The sequence below is a fragment of the Chrysochloris asiatica genome, unplaced genomic scaffold (genome assembly GCF_000296735.1).
Source record: "Chrysochloris asiatica unplaced genomic scaffold, ChrAsi1.0 scaffold00081, whole genome shotgun sequence".
NCBI lineage: Eukaryota > Metazoa > Chordata > Mammalia > Afrosoricida > Chrysochloridae > Chrysochloris > Chrysochloris asiatica.
This window is the reverse complement of record NW_006408599.1, coordinates 12,299,489-12,315,916: the sequence shown is the minus strand read 5'-3', so window position 1 is coordinate 12,315,916 and position 16,428 is coordinate 12,299,489. Positions and strand designations below refer to the sequence as shown.

General features: G+C 45.7%; 1 protein-coding gene across 1 annotated transcript; it reads right to left on the bottom strand.

Moving 5' to 3' along the window:
• Window positions 1-2,326: 2,326 nt before the first annotated feature.
• On the bottom strand, window positions 2,327-14,190 carry AMBP (alpha-1-microglobulin/bikunin precursor). The gene is made up of 10 exons (XM_006865729.1): window positions 14,074-14,190; window positions 12,291-12,433; window positions 10,651-10,727; window positions 9,478-9,591; window positions 8,939-9,040; window positions 8,099-8,145; window positions 4,361-4,442; window positions 3,184-3,351; window positions 2,751-2,924; window positions 2,327-2,355 (listed from the first exon to the last, which is right to left on the bottom strand). Exons 1-10 carry the CDS (start codon window positions 14,188-14,190, stop codon window positions 2,327-2,329), a joined length of 1,053 nt encoding a protein of 350 aa, XP_006865791.1.
• Window positions 14,191-16,428: the final 2,238 nt, after the last annotated feature.

The following is a 16,428-nucleotide window of genomic DNA, read 5'->3' as shown; positions in this document are numbered from 1 at the left end:
CGGTTCCAACTCATAGCAACCCTGGGTTTCTGAGGAGTGACTGCTGGATTTGAATCTCCAACCTTGCAGTTAGCAGTCCAGTGCTTATCCTACAGTGCCACACCAGCACAGTTAGTTATTTCTTGTGACTCTGGATTGCTCATGGCAAATCAAATGTCTCCCAGAAACCAGTACCAGGTTTTTTGTTTATTTAAATCTTTTCCACTATTGTGGGGTAAATAAGGAACCCTGGTAGCCCAGTAAGTTAGGTGTTGGGCTGCCAATCACAAAGTTGACAGTTCAAACCCACTAGCCACTCCTCAGGAGAAAGATGTGGCAGTCAGCTTCGGTAAACATTTACTCTCAGAAACCTTATGAAACAGTTCTACTCTGTTCTGTACGGTTGCTATGAGGCGGAGTCCGCTTGGTGGCAGTGGTTGTTACTGGGTACCATCAGGTTGGTTACAACTGATAGCAGCCCTGTGCACAGTTGGAGGAGACACTGCCAGCTCCTGCTCCATCCTCACAATTGTTACGTCTGAGCCATTGCTGCTGCCACTGTGTCAGCCCACCTTGGGGGGTCTTCCTCATTCTTCTGGCCCTCGTCCAATCATGATGTTCTTCTCCAAAGACTGATCCCTCCTGATAGGACCTAAGTATGAGAGATGATGTCTCCCATCCAAGCTTCTAGGGAGAATTCTGGCTGTACTTCTTCCCACACAGATTTGTTTTTATATCAGTCCGTGATACCTTTAATAGTCGTCTCCAAAATCGTGACTCAAATGCATTAGATCTTCTACAGTCTCCCTTATTCATTGTCCAACTTTCACATGAGGCTAAGTATTGGATTACTAACAAAAGGTTGGTGGTTTGAATCCATGAGCCACTCGGAAGGAGAGAGATGAGACAGATTGCTTCCATAAAGATTTACAGCCTTTGCTCTTGAACACTAAATTGGCATCTTTGCTCTTGAACACTAAAGAGATCTTGTGCAGATTTGCCTAATGCAATACATTGTTTGATATCTTGACTGCTGCTTCCATGAGTGTTGATTGTGGATCCAAGCAAAATGAAGTTTTTGACAACTTTAGTCTTTTCTCCACTTATCATGATGGTCCAACTGTGAGGGTTTTGTTTTTCCTTCTTCATTACATTGAGGTGCAACAATCCGTACTGAAGGCAGTAATCTTTGATCTTCATCTGTATTTAAAGTCCTCTTCCTTTCCAGCAAATAAGATTGTATCACTTCATATCAAAGACTGTTAATTAGCTTTCTTTCATTCCTGATGCCTCATTCTTCATAAAATCCAGCTCTTCAGATTATTTGCACAGCATACAGATTGAATAAGTATGATGAAAGAATACAACCTGGGTGCATACCTTTCCTGATTCTAAACTATTCAGTATCCCCTTGTTCTGTTCAAACAACTGCCTCAGTACAGTTCCTCATGAGCAAGATTAAGTTGTTCTGGAATACTCATTCTTCACAATGTTGTCCATAACTTCTTATGTCAAGATGGCAGTGGCAGGTGGAGTTAATAGAACTGTAATTATATTTCATAATTTACACAGCCAATTACATGTAAATTATTAAATATTTAAAAACAAACACACTTCTGTCAAATAGATTCCAACTCAGTAGAGACCCTATTTGTTGTTAAGTGCCGTCGAGTCGATTCTAACCCATAACGACCCTGTATAGGGTTTCCAAGGAGCAGCTGGTGAGCTTGAACCACTGACTTTGCAGTTCAAACGACTTTGCAGTCTGATGCATTAGCCCACAGCTCCATGCCAGGACTCCAGTGACCCTATTAGGACAGTGTAAAATTACTCCATAGAGTTTCCAAGGCTGTAAATCTTTATGGAAGCAGTCTGTCTCATCTTTCTCCTTCCAAGTGGCTCATGGATTCAAACAACCAACCTTTTGTTAGTAGCCCAGTACTTAACCCAATGTGCCACCAGGGCTCCTTATACTGAAAAGTGTTGTTGGTAAATGCTGTTGAGTCGGTTCTGACTCATAGCGACCCTGTATAGGGTTTCCAAGGAGCAGTTGATGAGTTTGAACTACTGACCTTTCGGTTCAAACTGACAGTCCAATGCTTTATCCCACAACACCACATTTACATTTTTCTCTTTGGAGAAGTATTAGGGGTTTCTGAAGTCCCCACCCATTTTTGTCTCTTTTTCACCCTCCCTCACTTCATTACAACTATAATGACAATAAAGAGCCAGGATGTGGAATCTCAGGAGTTTATGATTTGTTTTTTATTAGAGTCCAGGCCTCAACCTGGCCTGGCTGAGGTGCTGGGATGGATGCTGGCTTCAGCCCCCTGCATCCTCTGGTGGTTTAGTTTTTCAATCGCAGCAGCTCCTCATCTGTGGACAGAGAGAGGCTCAGGGAGTGAGTAGGGCACTTGAAGACCTCGATGCCTTAAGAAGGAGGGAAGGCCACTTGGGCAAGTAAGGAGACCTGAGCCTGGGACCAGAATGTCCTCTTCACTGATTTCCAAAGTGATTCCCCTCTTCTGATGGATTTAAGGTGCCACTTCCCAATAGGAAAATCAAGGCACCAAAATCAGTGCCTATAGGAGCTGTGGCAAGACCCCGGGTTGGCCTCATTTCGCAGATAAGAAGCCGAGGCCCAGAGGACAGACAGGCTGGTCTCCTGGTGCAAAATCCAAAACTCAGATCTCACCCCTACCAGGCCAGGGCACTCCCACCCAGACCCCAGCAGCCCCTTGGCCCAGCCTGGCCCCCGCAGAGCCACCTACCCTCACCAGGAGTGCCACAGTACTCCTTGCACTCCTTCTCAGAGTAGAACTTATTGCCGTTGCCTTTACAGCCCCCGTAGTTAAAGAGGATGCACTTCCCCTGGACAGCATCAAATGCCCAGAGCTGGATGAAGCCCTTGCAGGGGCCGCTGACTATGGGGAGATTGCAGGCCGCTGCAGAAGGGAGGGAGACAGCGTTAGTGACCCTGAAAACAGGTGGCCAGGGAACCCCACTCGTCTAGAACACCTTACCCTTCTTTTACAGAATGGGAAACAGGTCCACAGAGAGGAACTGTGTCATCAATAAGTGTGGAAGTCCTACAGTTTCAGGAAACGTGCTCTGCATTCCTCCACTAACACCCTCTCAGCCATCTGGTAAGCTGGTGGGGATGGTGCAGAGTGCATAGAGGCAGGGTGAGTATCCCTCACTCACCCACAGTTCGGCAGGTCTGTAGACACTCCTTCTCTGAAGCAAAGTTGTTACCATTACCCAAGCAGCCACCATATTGGAAGGTCTCACAGGTCATGGACGAGCCATTATAGAAATACTTAGTAATCATCCCCAGGCAGGGACCTGCTGCATGCTCCAGCTGGCAGGAATCTGGGGAGGAGCAGAGCATCAGCATATATTGAGTGCTTACTGTATACCCACCACCAGGTTGTGCATTTAGCATGCATTAGCTCATTCAGTTTTCACCTCTACATTAAGAGAAAGGATTATCAACTTATTTGGTAGCAGTGAAACTGACTCTCAGAGAGGTCACACAGAACCAAGATTCAAAACAATGTCTGTTGAACTCCAAAACCCATACTCATTCTACTTGATGATATGGGGACCCATGCCCCCTGCCACTCACAGCCTCACTGTTCCCTGCACCAGTCTGGTCTTCCCCAATAATTTGCAATGTGAGTGGTTGAGGCATTCTCTTATCCCTATGCTGGCCACCCGGCCTCTTTACCTGCGTCTCCAAACACTACTTACATATATTAGCACAGCATGATGTCTCTTTATATATCTTCCTTCTTCTCCTAACCCTTCCCTTCTCTGAGTTCTTCTAGCCCGTGAGCTGACCTTCCCTTCTGGGCACACCACTATTTTCCTTGGGGAACTCCCTTACTAGACAGTCCAGAAGTTTTGAAAGAGCATGGATGGTTTGTCTCCATTAGCACTGGGCGAGAGCCAGAGTAGGGCTCAGTGTTTGCTAAACAAATTGGAGAATTGAGTCGATCATGAGTGCTTTCAACCTCACAAAATATCCTCAGCTTCTTACCCCACTTGCCTTTGGAAGGGCCCTGATGGAGAGCAGAGTAGGCTCTCCCCCCATTGTACTGATAAAGAAACCCAGGGCAAGAACTCATTTCTCATCATGGAGCTGAGAGTGTCTGAAGTTTGGGGACCGTGCCTAATGTCCCTCCACCTTCCCCAGCCCTGTCCGAGTGCAGAGTAGGGTTTCCCAGACTTGATTTGCTTTTTCTAGAGCCAGTTGTTGACTCCCTAGTGGAGAGATAAGAAAGGGACTTCTTGGTGGGGAGAGCAGCCCGAGTGAGCTAACTGTGGGCCCGTATCAAAAGTATGGCAGAAGTGAGTGAAAAAGGCCCATGATCATAACCTTCTTTCTTGCTGAAATCAGGTACTTGTTGTGCAGCTCCTGAGCCCTCATCTTCCTGGGGTAGCACAGCCCGCCGGGCTCTCTGGGAAAAAGAAGAAGCTGTTACTACTGTTGTTCACCTACACCCATGAATAAGTAGTAATGCTACTACTAATGGGAGGATCAGAAGTTCAGACCCATTCAGAGACACCTTGGAAGACAGACCTAGTGACCAGCTTCTGACAAGTGACAAGCCTTGAAAACCCTGTAGAATAGAATGGTTCTATTCTACAAATGTGAAGTCAACATGGGTCCAAATTGACTTGACAGAAACTAGCAACAATTACTGTTGAAATATATAAACAAGCCACATTTGCTTTGGGGGTCAGGAGATAAGCAGAAGCACTGGTTAGTGAACATCAGCCTGAATTTCAGGATGAGCATCACAGGACAGATTTCTGGTCTGAAAATACAATAAAAACGGAGAGATATAACACTACTGCCGCCCCATCTTCCAATTAAATGCCCAAAGGAATATTATCATGGAGAAGAATCTATCCTTGAAAACATCACGCTGCTTCCTGAAAAATTTAATGTAAATGTTAAAAATCTCCAAAGAAAAAGTGGAAAATGCAAACATGGACTCAGATCATATTCCCCAAAGCAGAGATGCAGAAAACCCGCACTAAAAGTGGAAGTGTGCTAAATGTCTTTCTTTTGCAAGGGGAGGCATTCATTATGGCTTTTTTCTTGACATTGATAAAGAATTTCATTTTTTAAAAATAGAAAATAAATGCTGGGGAGGTTGTGGGGAGGTTGGAACTTTTATCCACTGCTGATGGGACTGTAAAATGGTACAACTAGTATGGAAAATGGGATGGCATTTCCTTAAAAAGCTAGAACCAGAAATACCATACAACCCAGCAGTCCCACGCTGTGGCACGAATAGATGTATGCACAGCCTTGCTCAATGCAGCACTGTTCACAATAAATAGAAACCACCTAAGTGCCCATCCACGGATGAATGGACAAACAAAGTATAGTACATGGAATTATATACAATGGAATACTATGCAATGATAAAGAATAATGATAATACATAGAGCTTCTCATAACCTGGATGAATCTGGAGGACCTTAATGCTGAGTGAAGTAAGTCAATCACAAAAGGACAAATACTGTATGGAATAGTGTTGTAGAAAAATCAAGACTAGGTTTATACACAGAAAAACACATTCTTTGAGTGTCTGGTTATGATTACCAGGGATAGGAGGGAGAGGAAGGAAGGGTCACTACATGGTAGACACATGCTCATTCTGGTGAAGGGAAAGGCGATACAAAATATGGTGGAAGCCAGCACAATATGATCAAGATACACTTAGAAGAAGACACTAAGGTACACAAGACTGAACAGCAACAATGGTAAATTCTGGTTTCCTGGTGTGGTGATATATGATAAGAACTAGACTGCTAACTACAAGGTTAACACCTACTAGTCACTCCTGGGAAACCCTATATAGGGTTGCTATGAATAGGAACTGACTGGAGGGTACTTAACAACAACAAGGTAAATTCTATAACGTACACAATCCTGCAACAATAACAACCAATAATTTGTGAATGGACGCACATGTAAGCCAAATAGATGTGGGAGGTCATACGGGATTACACCCTTGTGGGTTTTTTGGTTGTGGATTTGTGTACATATGTGTTTGGACGTGTATTCATATATATGAAGGAGCTTCAAAACGTTCACTAGAATGCAGAGAATTGTAATCAATGCAATGAAACGAACTGATGTTCCCTCATGTAAACTATCACTCAATTCACAGTAAAAACTTTAAAAAAAAAAAAAAGTTCATGAGAAAATGGAATTGAAAAGGTAATGAAATTTTCCCACCAACTTTCTGAAGCCTCCTTATAGAATAGAGCACATAGGGGGCATAGCTATGAGAATTTCTTAGACATAGCCAGACACCTTGTGGAACTGAGCTACTGGACATGGAGACTAAGGACAGTAGTCTCAGAGGACATTTAGATCAATTGACGGAACAGTTCATAAAGATAGTGTTCAGCATCTGAGTTTGATGAGTAGCATCCGGGGTCTTCAAAGTTTGCGAGCATCCATCTAAGATACAGCTGTTGAATTCTTCCCACAGGAGCAAAGGGGAGTGAAGAAAACCAAATGCTCAAGGAAGTAATTAGTCCTTAGGACCAATGGGCCACTTGAAGTACAGCAGCCTCCAGCCTGAGACCAGAAACACTAGGTGGGGCCAGCTACCACTACCGACCTTTCTGACCAGGGACACAATTGAAGGACCTGGTTAGAATGGGAGGGAAATGTAAGAAACTCAAAATCATATTTAAAAAACAAGCAGACTTACTGGTCTGATAGAGACTGAAGGAAACCCCAAGACTATTGCTCTAAGTTGTCCTTCTAATGTGAAACTGAAGCAACTCCTAGAGCTCACCTCTCAAATAAATAGACGGGCCTATAAGGGAACAATACCACCCAGGAGGAAATGCTCCCTAGATTAACAAGAGAAGACCAAAAAGGCAACAGTTGTCCAAGTACAAAGATGAAAAGGTACGAAGAGGCAGGTAAACAAGATGCAAACGGAAACCAGGAACCCAGGATGGAGACAGGAAGAGCACTGACATATTGCAGAAATCACATTCAATGTCATGGGATTTTTTGTATGAGAATAATTGAGTGGAAAACAAATTTGCTGTGTAAACTTTCACCTAAAGCATAATAGAGTGGTTTCTCTTAAAAAAAAAAAAAGAATATATGGCAGACTGAAACATCCCTCAAAATTTCACTCCCCAGTACCTAATAGCAAAAATGCATTTTTTAAAACTGTTGCTGTTAAGGGCTGTTGGAGTTTGAACCGCCAATCTTATAGTTCAAACCCACCTTGAGGTTGAGTGCTTATCCTATGGCGCCATACCAAGACTCCATTTTAAAAACTACATCCCCATATTTCCATGAGCATGACTCAAGTAAGGAGGGGCATAATTTAGAGCAACAATATTAACACTGGAAATCAAGCAAAGAAAAAATGTTCTGGAACTGAACAGAATGGTTCAGCAAAGTTCAGTTCCTAACTGGGCCCTCCAACTCCCTGTACTGGCAAGTCATCCAATTTAAGGTAATTCCCTCTGATACTTCAAATCCAGAGAGAAGAAAATTGAAGGGCACCTCATGTTTTCTCCTTTTCTGACGTAAGAGTAGTAAATATGGCTTCTAGGGAGAAAGAGGGGAAGGGAGAATAGATTTAAGGTTAAGTCTCTCTAGTGGAAGGAAAGGACCTTTGACTATACAGTCTAAAGTTTCAAGATGTGTTGCCAAGAGACAGCCACACATCACCTCCAATCCCAGCCAAGTGCAATGAATCCTGCAGAGGTTATAGCAGCTCTTCAAAGAGAAACAGAACAAGGGTAGTCCAGCCAAGATGGCTCCAGAGCAGAAGCCAGCATAAAGAAGAGCTGGTTTGAGAAGCTGCTTGCTCTTGGTCTTTCTGCTAAAAGTTTTTAACCCTAGAAGGCAGGTATAATTATGCCATTTCATAGATGAGAAAAGTGAAGTCCAAGTTTAGCTCCATGACAAAACCAACATTGAACCAAGGGGGGTCTGACCCATCCTCATCACTGCCTTTTCTCATCCCCCGTCACTGACCCCATCCAGCAGCAGAGCAGGACTTAAGCAAAGGTAATAAAAACCAAGTGTGCAGTACCTGGGAGGGAATGGCATACTCACCTGGGCTGGGCTGGGCTCTGGTTCCTGCTCTCCAGGGATACACTCACCTAGATCATGGGGACAGTGAAGGAGAGAAGGGTGAATAAGAGGACCAGGTGTGGGCAGGGATCCTGGGCTCAGCTGGCTTTGTTTCATTGATGTTATGGTACTACCAACTGTGTGCCATGTGGGCATTGTGTTCGGGACAGTCACATGCATTAGCCCACTTCATGAATGACTCTAATCAGTAGTTTTGTTCAAGGTCATTTACTAGAAAAACAACAGACTGGTAACTGCACCGCTTTCACTGTCTGCATCATCTTCAGACCATCATCAATATTATCACAAGAACAGCAACAGCTAACATTGTACTTCCTAAGCAGCAGACTGAGTCCTGTTGTATTTAATGACCTTGTGAGGATCTCACAGAATCCTCACAGCAACCTATTAGACAGGCAGTATCCCATTTTACAGATGAGGAAAATGAGACTCAGAGGTTGACTAGCTCAAAGAAGCAACTTTGAACCTTGGTGATCTGACCCCAGTGCCCATGCTTTTAACCTAACAACTCTGTTGCCTGCTAAGATGTACTTATGAGTTCTGATAGAACCTCATTCAGACATACGGCAGTAGAATGAACACTGACTTGGCTCTAGTACAGCTCTGCCAGGTACACACCATGTGATTTGGAACAAATCCAAGGGCCCTAGCTTCTCTGTAAAGAGACTGGGGAGAGACTGTGGTTCCTGGTTATTTCAGAGGGTTGTTACAAAGCTTCATGGGCTGTGCAGATGCTTTCTGATGGCCAGAAAAAGGCTAAGGAGGGAGCAGGAATACGAGGTGGATGGAGGTGCTATTTACCTTTGTTGGCCATGGTAAAGATGGAATCCTCGGAGATGCCCATGCCTACAGCAAACTCTCTGAATTCCTGCAGGAGGCTCTCCCGTAGCTGTGGCTGCCGCCCTGAAAGGGAGAAACAGAGGAGACACTTAGAACCACAGGTGCCTGGGCTGGCAGAGCCTGAGGAAGTTATCTTGCACAGTGGTTTTCATTCAGGGGAAGTTTGAAAACTCTTGACCCAGTTCAATCTCTTTGATATACTTATGGAAAGATAGGGAAGAGGTGTCCCTCCCTATACTCCTAATTCTCCACACAGGGCTCTTTCCACTGGTTAATTTAAGGGCCTGGAGACTATGGGTCTGGCATTTTAGAAATTCAAAGAAAAGGACTCTACTTCAAATGAGAGACTAAACTCTCTCTCTCCTCCTTCCATCCTTCACCTACTTTGTCAGAAAAAGAAGAAAAAAAAGCTCTCTGCTCTTCCCTACTCCACTATTCAGAAGACAGGGGTCTCCTCCTACCCCCAACTTGGTGGGCTTCATATAGTTATAGTACTTTACCATAGAGCTTAGCAGTGATGCTGGGTCCATGCCGGCTGAATTTCTTGGTCAGAAAAATGGCATACTCATCATAGTTGGTGTGGACCACATAGGACTCCATGGATACATTCCATTCTGCATGGGATATGTAGGCAGACCAAAGGAATCAGGGATCAAGCCCTTCTAGCCTGAGATTCTTCACCTACTCACCTACTCATTCACACAATCAGTCAGCTAGTCATTCATCCATTCACCCACCTATCCATTTACCCTTTCCATATATTCATTTATCTTCAGACTCTCTCTATCCACCTAACTCCAACACATGATCATCAATAATTCATCCACCACCACTCCATCCTCTCCAGACCTCAATTCATAAATTTATCCATTTCCTTTCTTCTTTTTTCACCTATTCACTAATCCAGCAATGTATCCATTGGATGACTGATTGATGAATTTATCTACCATCTATCCATGCATTCATTTACCCTCCTTTGTGTATTCTCATCTTGGTTTATTTATCCATCTAGTCAAACATTTGAATTTTCAAGCCCTAATACAATTATTTTGGAATCCTGGTGTGGCACTGTGGGTTAATGCACCAGACTGTAAAGCAGTTTGAATTGCAAGGTCAGCAGTTCAAGCTCACCAGCTGCTCCTCGGACACCCTATACAGGGTCGCTATGGGTCGGAACTGAATTGACGGCACTTAACAACAACAACAATGCAATTATTTGGCACATAGAGCATATCCAATAAGCATTTGTTGAATTAATGAATAAATTCATGTCCAAATCCCTCTATTGCTTAGTACATGACAGATGCTTAGTAAAATTTTTGTCAAGTGATTACAGATGTCCAACAGAACACAAAGACTGATGAAATCTTCATGTTGGCCTCAGCATTTAATACCATTCACTTGACTGTCACCCTATTCTGGACTTAAGAGAGAGAGGAGAGGACAGGGGAGGGGAAGGGAAAAGAGGGGAAGGGAGGAGAAGAAAAAGACAGAAGAGAGGAAAGGGGAAAAGGAGGAGGCAGAAACTTGAAGGACAGTTGGATGACACCTCAGAGAGATGGGAGGAAAGGGTATGAGGCAGAGAGCTGAGGCAGAAGGAGGGAGAGCTGAAGTCGTCAGGTTCATTTTGAGCAGAGGAGAGACACCTGATTGCTTTCTTGACTCCGACTTACTGGATTTGTGATAGAGGAACTTCCCATCAGTGTCGGTTTTCTGATATGTCCCAGAGACCAACTCACAGGAACCTTTCCTGAAATGAACAAACCAAAAAGAAGGTCACTCCTGGCACATACTGTGGTCCAGACACTCCATCTTCCCACAGGGATCTTAACATTTCCAAGTCTCACATTAGTCCTGAGAGATTGGTAGGGAGTGCTGCTCCCATTTTACTGGTAAGAAAACAGAGTCACAGAGAAAATAGGGACTAAGCACGACATCCTCTTGGCAAAGGCATGACTGGAAATCAGCTTCCTCAGCCAGGTCTGCACATTATCCTGATGCACTGTTGGAGCGATACGTTAATGCTTTGTTGTTGTTATGTGCCGTGGAGTCGGTTCCGACTCATAGCGACCCTATACAGGGTTTCTGAGGCTGTAAATCTTTACGGGAGCAGAAAGCCTCATCTTTCTCCCGCGGAACAGCTGGCAGCCATTAATTTATTACTCTGTGTCTCTCTTGGTTCCAGTTTTCTCATCTGTAAAATGGGGATAGTGATCAATTCTACCTCATATGATGTTTTGAGGATTACATGGGATCATAATAAAGTGCGTAGAATAATCACTATATACATATTACTTATTGTTACAGTGATTACTATGAGTGATTACTAGTAGTGTTAATATATTGACCCTTGAAGCATTCATTGGGCATCACATGTGCCAAGCACTGCTACATGCTGGAGATACAGAAGTGAGGGAGTCATGCCCTGTACCCTCATGGGCCAGCAGGCAAGAGGTGATGCAATCAATGTGAAAAGTACTCTGAGGGGGAAGTGTGAGGGGCTCTGGGAGCAAACAAGAAAGCATATCAGCTGACCCTGAGGCATGGGGTGGAGACTTCCTGCCGGAATGAGCCATAAGAATTAGCATAAGAAGGTGGGAGAGGAACTTCAGCAGAAGGCACTAGGGGGTGGAGGGTGGAGGGCTTAGCAGAAGGACTACTCAGGTGGGTCACAGGGCCCATGGGAGACAGTGGAGTGAGGGAGGGTTGAGAACAGGGTTGGCCTTGAAGACCACGTCAACAGCAATAGGAAGCTAAGGAAGAGTTGAACACTGGTGAATTTTTGAAAGGTCTTTCTGGTTACTGAGCGAAGAAAGAATTGGAAAGAAGATTTGAAATTAGAGGTGAAGAGATGCAGGGAGAGCCTGTTGCAGACAACCAGGCAAGAAAGGAAGGTGGCTTGGACCAAGGTGGTAGCAGTGGAGAGGGGAGAAGTGGACAGATTGGAGGGATTAAGATAATGGGCAGGGCTGATGGTGGAATGAATTGGAGGTGACAGGGACAGAGATGTCTAGGATCCATGCCACCCCCAACTCTGCCCCAGTTATCAGAGTAGGTCCCTAGGGGTTGACGTGGCCCTACTGAGCTATGTGGAAAGCTCTTGGATAGCAGGCATAGTGTGGGGGAAGTTACATTTAAGGTGTAGATGGGACAGTTACAAAGGGTAAAGGGTAATAGAGGGAGGGATTTCGAGCTCCAGGTGGAGGTCTAGGCTGGAAGCAGAGATCCGTAACTCCAGGATGATGACTGAAGGCCGGGGAGGATGGTGGCTCCCTAGTCCTTCTCGGCCCTCCCTCACCACCCCCACACTCACCGCCAGCGGGTGCTGGTTGTGTTGATCTCTGTGTCTGTAGCTCCCTCTCCCAGGACCAGCGTACTCATGGACATCCTGGTCTGGAACCTCTTCAACCATGGGCAGGTGGAACCAATGGCTATGTTGAACCATTTGCCGTAGATCTAGGAAGTAGCCACAAGCTTTAGGGCCCTGGACTCATCTCAGAGCTCAAAGAATGCTTGGCTGAAGCCTGCTCCCCTCCCTCCTCTCAGTGACGGACACTTCCAGGTGGTAATGTCTTCTGGAGGCCAGCCACTGCCAAGGCAAGCCGGAGCCCCAAGAGTGGAATTGCAGGCTGAGGAAGGAGATATGCAGACGGACCTCACACTCCAGGCAGAAGACCCTACTCTGCTGAGAGGTAGGGTCAGCCTTGCTCACTTGTTTGGGGTGCAATCCTCATGCTTTAAGGTCACCAACCACTGCTCCCAAGAGCAGGAGCCCTGTCTTATGTTCCTCCAGTGATGGCCTCATCACCTAGCAAGGCAGCCATCGCTCTGTGACAGAAAATCTCTCTGATATCCAGCTCCACTATGACTGGGCCACACAGAACCAGTCTTCTGCTCTTTCCTCCTGGCAGATTTCAAGAAGCTGAGGGAGCTCGCAAGCTCCGCCCAGGGCGCCCAAGTGTCTTAGAGCCTTACCATCGGACACCACCAGGACGCCCTCCTCCTCATGGTCCCTTTGCCCACAACCCTCTCTTGCCCCTAAAAACCAGACAACATCCATCTGATGGCTGAGCTGGAGGGGTCTGGATCTCCTCAGATGCAGACTGAACCCCCACAGTGGGTAAGGTCTTACTCAAGGTCACCATTGAACCAAGGCAGAGCTGGCTTGGAACATGGTCCTCGCAGACTGTACACCCCATATCCCATCCCTAGCCAAAGTGCTCCTCATGCCCAAGCCTCTTAGTGATCAGCCCTAACTCACTGGTATGATTCTGTCCTGTGTCTCTTCTTCCTGTTATTCCAAATGCTAGTGGGCACACATGCTCAACCTGGTCATAAACAAGGCCAGTGAGGGCAGGGACTCAGGACCTACTAAGAATGAACCGATGGCGTTGATTCCAGCATATGATGACCCTGTGTGCGTGTGTGCGTGTGTGCGTGTGTGTGTGTGTGTGTGTATGTGTGAGAGAGAGAGAGTGGAACTGTGCCATAGCTCCCTAGAGTTGCTAGTAGCTGATTTTTCAACAGTGGATTGCCAGACCTTCCCTCTGCACCCCCAGGCTCCTTTGGGTGGACTCAAGCATCTGCATCACATAGGAAGTCCCTCAGGGGGAGAAGGGTTGTTGTCGTTATGTGCCATGGCATCACGACCCTGCATATGGTTTTCGAGGCTGTAAATCTTTACAGGAGCAGAAAACCTCATCTTTCTTCTGAGGAACAGCTGGTAGTTTCGAACTGCTGACCATAAGATTAGCAGCCTGATTCGTAACCACTATGCTACTTGTAAGGTTAAAGCACGAAGGACTGGGGGTGGGGTGATCCTTCCCTGTGGTAGCTTCTAATCTCAACATTGGCTCCTCTTGGAGACCCTAGAGAACAGGCTAACAGCTGAGGACCTTGGCTCATAGAATGTCAGCCAAGGGAGTCCCACAGAAAGCCAGAGGCACAGAATTGTAATTTCAAAAAAATTTTTTTAAAAAGTGGAAGGGCCCTTAGAGGCTGTTCCAGGAGACCAAGACCCTGACATGCAGGCCTTGATCAGGGAGCTCTGGCTGCTTTAGATACCCCACCACTGCCACCAGCAAGCCCCTTGTTACCCGAGAGAGGTCGAAGTTCTCTTGCACTTGGATGTCATCAGGTAGAGTTGGTGCCAGGCGGGCACTCACTGCCAGGCAGGTGGTCAGTAACAGAAGCAGGGCTCCCAGGCTTTGCATGGCTCCGGGCTCCTCTGTGCCTTAGGCTTGGTCTGGGGACAGAGGTGCTACCTTTTCCTGCTTGAGGCAGCTGCAGACTGAGGCTGGGGAAAGGGCCCATGGCTTGTAGTGACCTTGGTGTTTGCCCTGCTCAGCCGGGGCCAATCAGGGCGCCAGGTCAGGTCTGATTGATCTCCTGTGATCCCCTGACTGGGGTCAGTGGTCCTGAGGGATAAGAGGGCTGTTTCAGAAAAGGCATTAGTCAAACACAGGTCACAGTACAGCCTGGTCTGAGTTCAGTCCCCAGAAAACCTTCCTCTGAACTTCCCACCTGTCCATGAGTCGCATGAGGTTGGGAGACACAGGGTTTACCTTTCCCACTGAGTTGTTCCACCTGGAGCTCACATCCCTGGGGTGACAAGCCTGGTTGTGCCCATTTCTCTGAGGCCAAGAGAAAGGAAGTGACTGACCAAAAACCATAGGGAAGTCCCTGGCAGAGCCAAGCCTAGAACCCAGACATCTTGTCCCTAGAGTTCGTTTTCTGGCTGACCCAAGGCTTTCCTTCTTGTTAAGTGACACCCAGTTTGTTTCAACTCAGAGCAATCCTGTTTCTGAGGAGTGGCTGGTGATTTTGAACCACCAAACTTGTGGTTCAAACCAACCTTGTGATCCAGTGCTTATCCTACAATGCCACACCAGGACTCGAGGCTTTCCTTAGTCCTTGCAAATAATGGTAGAAATAGTAATGATGCCAATTATAATCACAGCTTTCATTTACGGAACAACTGCTCAGTTGCAGCCACTTCACACATGCCATGGTAATGAATATCATCTTCACAACAACCCAGTGAAGTAGCAGCGATTTTCCCCCTTTGTAGATAAGTGGATTGGAGTCCCCAAGAGGAGAAGTGACTTGTCCAGGGACCTCCATCTGGGACGTGGAGTTGCTGCAGAGGTTGAGAGTATGGCCTGGGAACTCTATTGTCTACCAGGCTACCCACTAGCTGGGTACTTCACTTTCCTCATCTGTAAAATGAGGATAATCATAGTTCCTTGTTTGTAGCATTATTGTGAGATGCCATTGAGTCGACTCCAACTCAGTGATCCTCCATATAACAGAATGAAACATTGCCCAGTTCGTGCCGTTCTCACAATCATTGCTGGGTTTGAGTCCAGTGTTACAGCCACATGTCAGTCCATTTCATTGAGGCACTTCCTCGGTTTCATTGACCTTCTGGTCACCAAGCATGATGTCCCTCTCTAAGGACCCCACCTGATACTGTCTAAAGTAAATGAGACAAAGTCTTGCCATCTTGCTTTAAGGAGCATTCTGACTGTACTTCTTCCAAGACAGATTTATTCATTCTCTGGAAGTCCTTAGTATACTCAATATTCTTCATGAACACCATAATTCAAATGCATTCATTTTTCTTCTGTCTTCCCTTTTTGTTGTCTAGCTTTTGCAGCATATGTGGCCATTGGGAAGCCCATGGCTTGGGTCAGCCCGGCTTACAGTAAACATCACAGTGGTATCTTTGCAACAGATTTTCCCAATGCATGTGATTTCTTGACTGCTGCTTCCATGGGCATGGATTGTTGATCCAAGATGAACAAAAATATTTGACAACCTCAGTGGGGCTGAATGTTGTTGATGTTGTTGTTAGGTGCCATGGAGTCAGTACCAACTCGTAGCAACTCTACGCGCAACAGAATGAAACACTGCCTGGTCCTGTGTCATCACAATTGTTGCTAAGTTTGAGCCCATTGCTGCTGCCCCTGTGTCAATCCATCTAGTTGGGGGTCTTCCTCTTTTTCTCTGACCCTCCACTATACCCAACATGTTATCCTTCTCCAGGGACTGGTTCCCCCTAATAATATGTCCAAAGTATGACAGACAAAGTCTGGCCATCCTGACTTCCAAGGAGCGTTTTGGCTGTACTTCTTCCAACACAGATTGGTTTGTTCTTTTGGCAATACATGGCAGCATTTTGCTATTTTCCTCCAATACTATAACTCAAAAGCATCAATTCTTCTATGATCTTCTTATTCACTGTCCAACTTTCACATGCATATGAGGTTATTGAAAATACCATGTCTTGGGTCAGGCGCACTTTAGTCCTCAAACTGACATCTTTGCTTTTGAACACTTTAAAGAGGTCTTGTGCAGCAGATTTGCCTAATGCAGTATGTCATTTGATTTCTTGACTGCTGCTTCCATAAGTGCTGGTGACTGGTCTGAGGGAAATGAAGTCTTTGACA